Source organism: Balaenoptera physalus (assembly GCF_965194825.1).
Source record: "Balaenoptera physalus genome assembly, chromosome: 16".
NCBI lineage: Eukaryota > Metazoa > Chordata > Mammalia > Artiodactyla > Balaenopteridae > Balaenoptera > Balaenoptera physalus.
Genome location: NC_138898.1, coordinates 92,477,622 through 92,489,113, shown reverse-complemented (window position 1 = coordinate 92,489,113; position 11,492 = coordinate 92,477,622). Strand labels below are relative to the sequence as shown.

General features: G+C 44.5%; 1 protein-coding gene across 3 annotated transcripts in view; it reads left to right on the top strand.

Annotated features, from left to right (window-relative positions):
* Window positions 1-10,610, top strand: part of DNAAF5 (dynein axonemal assembly factor 5) — a 36,761-nt gene extending 26,151 nt beyond the window's left edge. For 2 of the 3 annotated variants that reach the window (XM_082430638.1, XM_082430637.1), the window contains 2 exons: window positions 207-398; window positions 8,397-8,783. In XM_082430638.1, the coding sequence (XP_082286764.1) occupies window positions 207-398; window positions 8,397-8,533 (329 nt within the window). In that variant the 3' untranslated portion in view covers window positions 8,534-8,783. Of the gene's footprint in view, window positions 1-206; window positions 399-8,396; window positions 8,784-9,500 lie in introns of those variants that run through there. The other variant, XM_082430639.1, reaches the window with a different exon arrangement.
* Window positions 10,611-11,492: the final 882 nt, after the last annotated feature.

The window sequence follows — 11,492 nt, the reverse complement described above, 5'->3', positions numbered from 1 at the left end:
CACACCTTCACTCTGTGTCCACGGAGTCCACCGCTGGGCCAGAGTGGCCGAGGGTCCCGGGACACCTGCTACCACCACCGCCTCCCCAGCACCCGCCTGTGGGTTTCCCAGGACGGGGGCCGGTGCTCCACAAGTGCTGGGAGCTTAGCTGGGAGCCGCCTGCCCTGGGACCTCTGCTCACTCTCCTGTCTGGCCCCTCCTTGCAGAACTCTTGAAGCGCCTGGATGACGTTTCCAACGAGGTGAGGCTGGCGGCCACCTCCACCTTGGTCACCTGGTTGGAGCGTGTCAGGAACGAGGCCGGGAAGTGCTATTACCAGAGCAACATTCAGCACCTGTACAGGGAGCTCCTCGTGTACCTGGACGACCCCGAGAGCGCCATCCAGGACGCAGTTCTCGGTAAGAGCTTCTTCCCCGTACTCGGGCCAGCGCACGGGAGCAGCTGGCCGGGCGCCCGGACTCCCCTGGGCCCGCAGTCTCGCAACCCGTGTCCTCTGAGTCACTGCGGGTCCCAACGAGCTTGTGTCCTGTGGGTTACGGCCCCTGGTGTTCACCGTGGTAGAAGTTAAAACTTGAGAAAATGTTAAGATACTGATTAATTTGTTTAAAATAACAAAAAACCCATTACATTTTAACATAAATAACGTGGTTTTGAAAGGTGTGTTTTGTAAAACAAAATAACAAGAACAGTGGCATTATTTTACATTTTTGTGAATCTCTCTAATGTCGCGCTGATAGAAAACAACCAGACGCACATCTCTGCGTTGCGTCGGTTGTGATGTGTGTTGTTTGGTTAAAGTATGTGAAAAACAAACGGCCACCACAGATGTAGTTGGAAGAGAGGAGTACCTTGATAGCGGTCCTCTTCCTTACCGCACCCTGACTGGACAGGTGGTAGTCTCCTCAAGGTTCCTTGGAGTGTAGACTCTGGAGCCACTGTGGAACCACACCCGTTCCGCTCAAGTCCATCTCTCCGCCCTGTGTGCTCGCTAACGTGGACGCGCTCTGTTCTCAGTGTCAAAAAGTCACTGTTGGCATCAAGCTCAGAAAAGTCTTGGAAAGAACAGCTTCGGGAGGCTGTCAGGCTTTTGGTGGCAGAAACAAGTTTCTATAATTCTGATTACTGCTTGAGAGCTTAAATTTTATCATCAGCCACAAATACTGTCACTTCATTCGCTTACAAGAAAGCATCCTGTTGAGTCCCCAAGTCTGAATAACAAGAGGCAGTTGTCACTGGTCGTTCTTTCAAGTAAAAGTGGTGTCTGGGAGCTGCCCAGCCCACGGCCCCATTGCACACGCGTGTGCCTCCCGTTCCATCCCAGGGTGCTGAAAAGCTAAAAAGGAAGGACGCGTGTCGTATCCCCTGAACCACCACCAACGTGTGAGCGAAGCCACATGGCTGAGATGGCCATAAACAGACTTCAGTTTAGAGTGGAGTTCTAAAAACTGTTCAAATAACCCAAAAGAAGTCAAGAAAGGAGAACGAGAAGGACGCAGAGGAGGGATGAACAGGAAGCAGACAGAGAGCAGATCCAGCCACGGCGTGATCTGTGACCATCCACGCTGGGCGCTCGGTGGAGGGCAGACTCTGTCAGTCCCTAGAAGATCCAGACTTCATTGGAATGAGTTTACTAAAAGTTGGGTGCCCAAGGGTTGAGATTTCATGAAGTAGATGATTTTCATGCCTCTTTGAGGACATTAACTGACTCTTGCAGTGACTCACTCCCCAGAGCCCGGCCAGTGCTTGTGCCGCCCTGGCCTTGAGCCCTCAGTGCGGAGGGTGCCCCGTGAGCTGGGGGTCACGCCCTTCGTGTCACTGTGGACGGAGTTCTGACTCACACCCCCTGAAGGGTCTCAGGGCCCCCAGAAACCCTGGGGCACCCTTTGAGAGCCCCTGCCCAGGCCACCCGCAAGTTCAGGTGCCCCGTTGTGCTTTGAGTGAGGGCGCCGCGTCGCTGCTCTCCGGGCAACGGAAACAAACTGTGAATTCGAGACCAATGGAAACTGCTTACAACGGCGACAGCTGAGAGCAGACAGGTTGTCTGCCTTGGCTTTGCACCAGGGGCCGGCACGTGCGCTCGACTGGGGCTCTCGGCCAGCCGTCGCCCTCCCCGTTCGTACAGACCGCACGGTTCGTACAGACGGTGAGCAGGGGGTACACAGACTCCCTCACACCTGATCCCCACCATGCACCACCTCCCCCGTGGTCAGCAGCCCCCCCAGGTGCTGCATCTGGTCCAGTCAGTAAGCCTCGCAGACACGCCACAGTCACCCCAAGTCCACGGTTTACGTTAGGGGTCACTCTGGGTGCCGTACATCGTGTGGTTTGGACAAGTATATAATGACATGTATCCATCGTTACGTTGATAGTATCATACAGAATAGTTTCACGGCCCTAAAAGTCCTCTGTGCGCCACCTGTTTTGTCTCCCCGCCCTCCCAAACTTCAGCGACCACTGATCTTTTACTGTCTCCATAGTTTTGCCTTTTCCAGAATGTCATGTACTTGAAATCATATAGTCTGTAGCCTTTTCAAATTGGCTCCTTTCACTTAGTAATAAGCATTTGAGATTCCTCCATGTTTTTTCGTGGCTTGAGAGCTCTTTTTTTTTTTTTTTTTTTTTAGCACTAATATTCCATTGTCTGAATGAACCAGTTTATTTATACATTCACCTACTGAGGGGCATCTTGGTTGCCTCCAAATTTTGGCGATTATGAATAAAGCTTCTCTAAACATCTGTGTGCAGGTTTTTTGCCAACGTAAGTTTTCAGCTCCTTTGGGTAAATACCAAGGAATGTGATTGCTGGATCATATCATAAGAGAATATTTATTTTTGTAAGAAATCACCGAACTGTCTTCCAAAGTGGCCACACTATTTTGCATTCCCACCAGCAATGATGAGAGTCCCTGTTGTTCCCCATTCTGCCAGCATGTGGTGTTCTGATTCTGGCCATTCTGATAGGTGTGTAGCGATATCTCATTTTAATTTGCATTTCTCTGGTGACATATCATGTGAAGCATCGTTTCATAGGCTTATTTTACATCTGTATATCTTCTTTGATGAGGTGTCCATTAAGGTCTTTGCCCCCCCCTTTTTTTTTTTGGCTGCGTTTGGGGGCTACTCTTCGTTGTGTTGTGCGGGCTTCTCATTGTGATGGCTTCTCTTGTTGTGGAGCAGGGCTCTAGGCGCGCGGGCTTAGTTGCTCCATGGCATGTGGGATCTTCCCAGACCACGGATCGAACCCATGTCCCCTGCATTGGCAGGCAGATTCTTAACCACTGTGCCACCAGGGAAGTCCCTGGCCCATTTTTTAATTGGGTTGTTTGTTTTCATATTGTTGAGTTTTAAGATTTGTATATTACAGATAATAGTCCTCTATCAGATATGTCTTTCTTAAGACTTTATTGCTAATTTTTTTGTTTCCCTTTAATTTTTTATTTTTTAAATTTTTATTGGAGTAGAGTTGATTTACAATGTTGGGTTAGTTTCTGCTGTACAGCAAAGTGAGTCAGTTATACATATACATATGCTTTTTTAGATTCTTTTCCCGTATAGGTCATTACAGAGTATTGAGTGGAGTTCCCTTTGCTATAGAGTAGTTCCTTATTAGTTATCTATTTTATATATGGTAGTGTGTATGTGTCAATCCCAGTCTCCCAATTTATCCCTCCCCTCTTTTCCCCACTGGTCACCATAGTTTGTTTTCTACATCTCTGATTCTATTTCTGTTTTGTAAATAAGTTCATTTGTATAATATTCTTAGATTCCACGTATAAGTGGTATCATATGATATTTGTCTTTCTTTGACTTACTTCACTTAGTATGACGATCTCTAGGTCCATCCATGTCACTTCAAATGGCATTATTTCATTCTTTTTTTATGGCTGAGTAATATTCTCACATCTTCTTTATCCACTCATCTGTTGATGGACATTTAGGTTGCTTCCATGTCTTGACTATTGTAAATAGTGCTGCTATGAATATTGGGGTTCATGTATCTTTTCAAATTGGAGTTTTTTCCAGATATATGCCCAGAAGTGGGGTTGCTGGATCATATGGTAGTTCTACTTTTAGGTTTTTGAGGAACCTCCATACTGTTCTCCATAATGGTTGTACCAATTTACATTCCCACCAACAGTGTAGGAGGGTTCCATTTTCTCCACACCCTCTCCAACATTTATCGTTTGTAGACTTTTTTTTTTTTTTTTTTTTTTTTTTTAATTTATTTATTTATGGCTGTGTTGGGTCTTCGTTTCTGTGCGAGGGCTTTCTCCAGTTGCGGCAAGCGGGGGCCACTCTTCATCGCGATGCGCGGGCCTCTCACCATCGCGGCCTCTCTTGTTGTGGAGCACAGGCTCCAGACGCACAGGCTCAGTAATTGTGGCTCACGGGCCTAGTTGCTCCGCGGCATGTGGGATCTTCCCAGACCAGGGCTCGAACCCGTGTCCCCTGCATTGGCAGGCAGATTCTCAACCACTGCGCCACCAGGGAAGCCCCGTTTGTAGACTTTTTGATGATGGCCATTCTGACTTGTGTGAAGTGATACCTCACTGTAGTTTTGATATGCATTTCTCTAATAATTAGCAATGTTGAGCATCTTTTCATGTGCCTGTTAGCCATCTGTATGTCTTCTTTGGAGAAATGTCTGATGAGATCTTCTGCCCATTTTTGGATTGGGTTGTTTTTTTTTTTTGACATAGAGCTGCATGAGCTGTTTGTATATTTTGGAGATTAGTCCCTTGTCGGTCGCTTCATTTGCAAATATTTTCTCCCACTCTGTGGGTTGTCTTTTCGTTTTGTTTATGGTTTCCTTTGCTGTGCAGAAGCTTTTAAGTTTAATTAGGCTTCATTTGTCTATTTTTGTTTTTATTTTCATTATTCTAAGAGGTGGATCAAGAAAGATCTTGCTGTGATTTATGTCAAAGAGTGTTTTGCCTATGTTTTCTCTAAGAGTTTTATAGTGTCCGGCCTTACATTTAGGTCTTTGATCCATTTCAAGTTTATTTTTATGTATGGTGTTAGGGAGTGGTCTAATTTCATTTTTTTACATGCAGCTGTCCAGTTTTCCCAGCACCACTTATTGAAGAGACTGTCTTTTCTCCATTGTATATTCTTGCCTCGTTTGTCGTAGATTAGTTGACCATAGGTGCGTGGGTTTATCTCTGGGCTTTCTATCCTGTTCTATTGATCTATATATATTTCTGTTTTTGTGCCAGTACCATACTGTTTTGATTACTGTAGCTTTGTAGTATAGTCTGAAGTCAGGGCATCTGATTCCTCCAGCTCCGTTTTTCTTTCTCAGGATTGCTTTGGCTATTTGGGGTCTTTTGTGTTTCCATATATATCAGATGTATCTTCTGCAAATATTTTCTCTCAATCTGTGGCAAAAGTTTTTAATTTTAATGAAGTCCAGCTTATCAATTATTTCTTTCATGGATTATACTTTTGGTGTTTATCTAAAAAATTATTGCCATACCCAAGGGTCACCTAGGTTTTCTCCTATGTTATATTCTAGGAGTTTTATATTTATGTCTATCATCAATTTTGAGTTAATTGTCATGAAAGAGGTAAGGTCTGTGTCTAGATTTTGTTGTTGTTGTTGTTTTGTTTTTTGGCGGTGGATGTCCATTTGTTCTAGCACCATTTGTGAAAAGACTGTCTTTGCTCCATTGTATCGCCTTTATTTCTTTGTCAAAGAGCAGTTGACCACATTTATGTGGGCCTATTTCTGGTCTCTCTGTTCTGTTCCATTGATCTACTTGCCAGTACCACACTGTCTTGATGACTGTGGCTTTATAGAAAGTCTTGAAGTTGGGTAGTGTCAGTGCTCCAACTCTGTTCTTCTCCTTCGATATTGTGTTGGTTTGTTAATATCCACACAATAATTTGCTGGGATTTTAATTGGGATTGCATTGAATCTATATAGAGATCAAGTTGGGAAAACTGACATCTTGATAATAGTGAGTCTTCCTGTCCATGAACATGAAATATCTCTCCATTTATTTAGTTCTTCTTTAATTTCATTCATCAGAGTTTTGTAAATTTTCTCATATAGATCTTCTATACATTTTGTTAGATTTATACCAAGGTATTTCATTTTGGAAGGTACTACTGTAAATGATATTGTTTTAATTTCAGATTGCACTCATTCATGTCTGGTATATAGGAAAGTGATTGACTTTTTTTTTTTAATTTATTTTTGGCTGTGTTGGGTCTTCATTGCTGCGCGCGGGCTTTCTCTAGTTGTGGCGAGTGGGGGCTACTCTTCGTTGCTGTGTGTGCGGGCTTCTCTTTACAGTGGCTTCTCTTGTTGCGGAGCACAGGCTCTAGGCATGCGGGCTTCAGTAGTTGTGGCATGCGGGCTCTAGAGCACAGGCTCAGTAGTTGTGGCACATGTGCTTAATTGCTCTGTGGCATGTGGGATCTTCCCGCACCAGGGCTCGAACCCGTGTCCCCTGCATTGGCAGGTGGATTCTTAACCACTGTGCCACCAGGGAAGTCCAAGTGATTGACTTTTGTATGTTAACCTTGTATCCTGCAACCTTGCTATAATCACTTATTAGTTCCAGGAGTTTGTCAGTTCTTTCCAATTTCTACATAAACGGTCATGTCATCTGTAAACAAAGACAGTTTTATTTCTTCCTTGCCAATGTGTATATTATCTTTCATTTCCTTTTCTTATCTTATCACATTAGCTAGGACATCCAGTTTGGTGTTGAAAAAGAGTGGTGAGAGGGGACATCCTTTCTTTGTTCCTGATTATAGTGGGAAAGTTTCAAGTTTCTTACCCTAAGTATCATGTTAACTGTAGGTTTTTTCATAGGTATTCATTATTGAGGAAGTTACCCTCTATTCCTAGTTTACTGAATGTTTTTACTCATGAGTGGGTGTTAGACTTTGTCAAAATGCTTTTCTGCATCTATTGATATGATCATGTGATGCCTCTTTTGGCTTGTTGATGTGATGGATTACGTTAATTGATTTTTGAAATGTTGAACCAGCCTTGCATACCTGGGATAAATCTCACTTGGTCTTGGTGTATGATGCTTTTTATATATTGTTGGATTTGATTTGCTAATATTTTGTTGAGGATTTTTGCATCTATGTTCGTGAGAAATATTGGTCTGTAGTTTTCTTTTCCCGTAGTATCTTTTTCTGAGTTTGTATCGGGGTAATGCTGGTCTCATAGGATGAGTTGGGACGTGTTCCCTGTGCTTCTATCTTCTGGAAGAGATTGCAGAGAATTGGTATCAGTTCTTCCTTAAACGTTTGGTAGAATTCGCCACTGAACTCATCTGGTTCACCTACTGGGGCTGGTGCTTTCTGTTTGGGAAGGTTATTAATTATTGATTCAATTTCTTTAACGGATATAGGTCTACTGAGATTGTCTATTCTCATGTGAGTTTTGGCAAATTATGCCTTTCAGAGAATTGGTCCATTTCACCTAGGTTATCAAATTTGTGGGCAAAGAGTTGTTCAGAGAACCAGTTTTTGGTTTTGTGGATGATCTCTGTTGATTTTCTGTTTCAGATTTCACTGATTTATGCTCTGATTCTTCTTTTCTTCTGCTAACTTTGGATTTAATTTGCTCTTTTTTCTAGTTTCCTAAGGTGGTGATTTAGATTATTGATTTTAGATCTTTTTTTTTTAATGTGTGCCTTTAATGGTATAAGTTTCCCTGTAAGCACTGCTTTTCACTGCATCCCACAGATTTTGATAAGTTGCGTTTTCATTTTCATTTAGTTCAAAATATTTTTTAATTTTTCTTGAGATTTCTTCTTTGACCATTGTGGTATTTACAAATGTGTTGTTTAATCTCCAGATATTTGGGAATTTTCCAGTTATCTCTTTGTTACTGATTTCCAGTTCAATTCCATTGTTGTCTGAGAGCAGAGATTGTATGATGTCTGTCCTTTTATATTTGTGAAGGTGTGTTTTATGGCCCTGAACGTGGTCTATTTTAGTGAATGTTCCTTGGGAGCTTGAGAAGAATGTATACTCTGCTATCGTTGGATGAGATAGTCTATAGATATTTGATTGATGGATGGTGCTCTTGGGTTCCGCTTGGGTGTACTTACCGATTTCCTGCCTGCTGGATCTGTCCGTTTCTGAGAGAGGGGCATGGGAGTCTCCAGCCACAATAGTGGATTAATCTATTTCTCCTCACAGCTATCGGTTTTGCCTCACGTTGTTTGTTACTGGGCTCATACGTGATAAGGATCGTTATGTCTTCTTGAGAACTGACCCCTTAATCGTTATGCAATGCCCTCCTAACCCCCGATCACTTCCCTTGCTCTGCACTCTGCTCTGTTTATGGCTGTTGTAACTTTAATATGAAGCTAAGCTTGGCTTAGTATTTATTCCTGGCATCATAAAGGTGTTTTCCTGTTTTGCAGAGGCCCTCAAAGCAGGCAGTGTCCTCTTCCCTGACCTCCTGGTGAGAGAGATGGAGGCCGTCCTCCATAAGCATCGTTCACCCACCCACTGCGAGCAGCTGCTACAGCACCTGCAGGCCCTGCCACCCGCCCCGTGACCAGAGTCCTGGGAGCAGAGCCTCAGCACAGCAGCTGGAGGGGGAGCGAACACCCAGGCCTCGGCCTCACCTGCACTGGGACGCGTGGCCTTTAAATCTCGTCACAGGGCACCTTTCTGTGGACAGCCGAGGACCTCCACAAGCAAGCCTTTAACAGCGAGAAGACTGTATTCTCTCAGCACCACGGCCGGTGCTCTGCCGGGACAATTCTTCACACCCAGCGGTTTTTGAAATAAATGACTTTCACTGAGTGGCTTCTGTACTTTATGGCCAACTCATGCAATTCACTGAGAGGTCTGCCAGAAACCGACAGCCAACTTCAAATTCGATGTCAGCTTCTCATACCAAATCAGCACATTCTTTTTTTTAGTCTACGTGCACTGCTAGGTTCATGGCTCATTGGTTCTTTCTTGCTTAAATGCCCACCGAGAAGGTTCTTGAGTATTTAAAAAGAAAAAAGACAAAATGATTAAAAGAAATGTTCTTTCTCCTGAAACTTAATATCTCTCAGTGAAAGACTGAAAAGAATTTGAAATCTTAAGAACTATTATCAGTGAAATCTTTCCCATTTAAAATACACTGGAATTTAAAATGTTATGTGGATATATTTGGTCACAGTATTTTTTCTTAGGTCAGTAATTCTGACAGTTGAAAATAGGATGTTTAATCAGATATAATTTTGGTTGCTCTCTTGTAAGTAGCAGTACAGTAAAGTTGTATTATATTTTCCTGCACTTTCTATCCCCAAGTGCCTAAAAGATTTCATTTTAAGTGAGTTTTATTTCCATAAGCCAAATATTTATGTTAACACAAGGGGAAAAAAATGCTGTGTTTTTTCCAAAAATCAAATACTAACATTTATGCTTTGGTGTTTGAAAATATTACTTAAAATATTTATTATAACTATTCTGTATGCCTGTCTTTGTGTATTTTGATAATTGAAATTGAGACTCATTTTTTTCCTTAGATCTAACCTCACAGTGATCGCAGCCTCGAGAATCCTGGGCCTTTGGACTGAGGGGTCCCCGCTGCTCATTGTAGTGCCCTGTCCGGACACCGGGTGGCAGGAGCTCCAAACAAGTTAAGACAAGGGTGTCAGCAAGGCTTCCAAGGGCTCACCCTCCGGGTGGGGGTCGGACCTGGAGAAGGGCTGAGAACTGAACCTGCAGCACAGACCTGGGTCACTGCACCCCCGGCCCCATGGTGACGCAACTCCTGACCGCAGTGACCCTTCCGAGTCTCTGAAGCCAGTTTCTCTCCAAACCCCATGTCTGTAGTTGACGACTACAAGGATGGAGGATGCCCTCAGGTGTGGTCTTCGCCCAGCTTCCTGATTGCCCTCTGCCCTCTGTGTCCTCTGCGTGTCCTTCCTCAGCACCATCTGGAGCCTGTTAGAGATGCGTATTATCAGGCCTTGGCCCAGACCTACTGAATCAGAGACGATGGGCTGGGGCCCAGCAGCTGGCCCTCCGGGGGATTCCGATGTCCCTAAAGTATGGGGACCCCTGCCTTGAGAGCCACGCATTTTCACATCCAGCAAGAAGCCCCATCTTCTACCTTTGGTCAGACGTTCAGTGTCACGGCTGAGAGGGCACCACGTGCTCGACCCCTCACCTCCCACAAGGCAGGCGGGTCGGGTGCCCCCCCCCCCCCAGCTGCTGTCCAGCCCAGCTGCCACGCGGCTGCCACGGAAGCATTAGCGGTGCGCTTTCGCTTCTGTGCATCGTTAGGGGAACTATTCAGAGGCAGCGCTGCAGTGAGTCAGGACACCTGACACAATCTTAACAGCCTATGAGAGGTGATTTTTTTTGGCCGTGCCGCACGGCTTGTGGGATCTTAGTTCCTTGACGAGGGATCGAACCCGGGCCCATGGCAATGAAAGCGCCAAGTCTTAACCACTGGGCCGCCAGGGAATTCCCAAAAGAAGTTTAATTTATTGATTTGTTCTTTTATGGATTGTGCTTTTTGTGCTGTATCTAGGAAGAAATTTTTGCTGTATTCAGGAAATTTTTCATTTCCTGAATTTAAGAAGCTCAAAAAGTTATTTTCATAAAGATAATTTATCTATTTGCCTCTACCTATGCTGTGGTTCAAAAACAAGTTTTACTTCCTTTTAAAATCTCCTTTCCGTGACCTAAATGAAGGTACATCCTTCTAGGGCAGCGGTCCCCAACCTTTTTGGCACCAGGGACCGGTTTTGTGGAAGATGGTTTTTCCACGGAAGGGGGAGAGGGGATAGTTTCAGGATGATTCAAGCACACTACATTTATTGTGCACTTTATTTCTATTATCATTACATTGTAATATATAATGAAATCATTATAAAGCTCACCATAATGCAGAATCAGCGGGAGCCCTGAGCTTGTTTTCCACTTGCCACTCACTGATAGGAGTTTGATGAGTCCGCAAGCGACTGATTTATTACGTTCTCTGTGCAAACCTCTCTGCTGATGATGATCTGTATTTGCAGCTGCTCCCCAGCGCTAGCGTCACCGCCTCAGCTCCACCTCAGATCAGGCGTTAGATTCTCATACGGAGCGTGCAGCCTAGATCCCTCGCACGCGCGGTTCACAGTAGCGTTCGCGCTCCTATGAGAATCTAATGCTGCTGCTGGTCTGACAGGAGGCGGAGCTCACCCGCCACTCACCTCCTGCTGTGCGGCCCGGTTCCTAACAGGGAACCCTTGTTCCCTGGTTCCCTGGTTGGGGACCCTTGTTCTAGGGTGAGTTGCTTGGTTGAAGATGAAACACCTACCTTTTAGTAGCCAAAGAGAGCCCTATATGTGCCAGTACGGAATGACCTCTAAAATTGTAAAAAACAAGGAACACTACACTGTGTATGGAATGCAGCATATGTAAAAGGAGAGAAGGAGCTGCCTATTTGCTTTTATGTGCATAAGACATTTCTAGAAGGTTACAAAAGAAACTGGTAAGAGTCGTGGCCTCTGGGAAGGGGACCT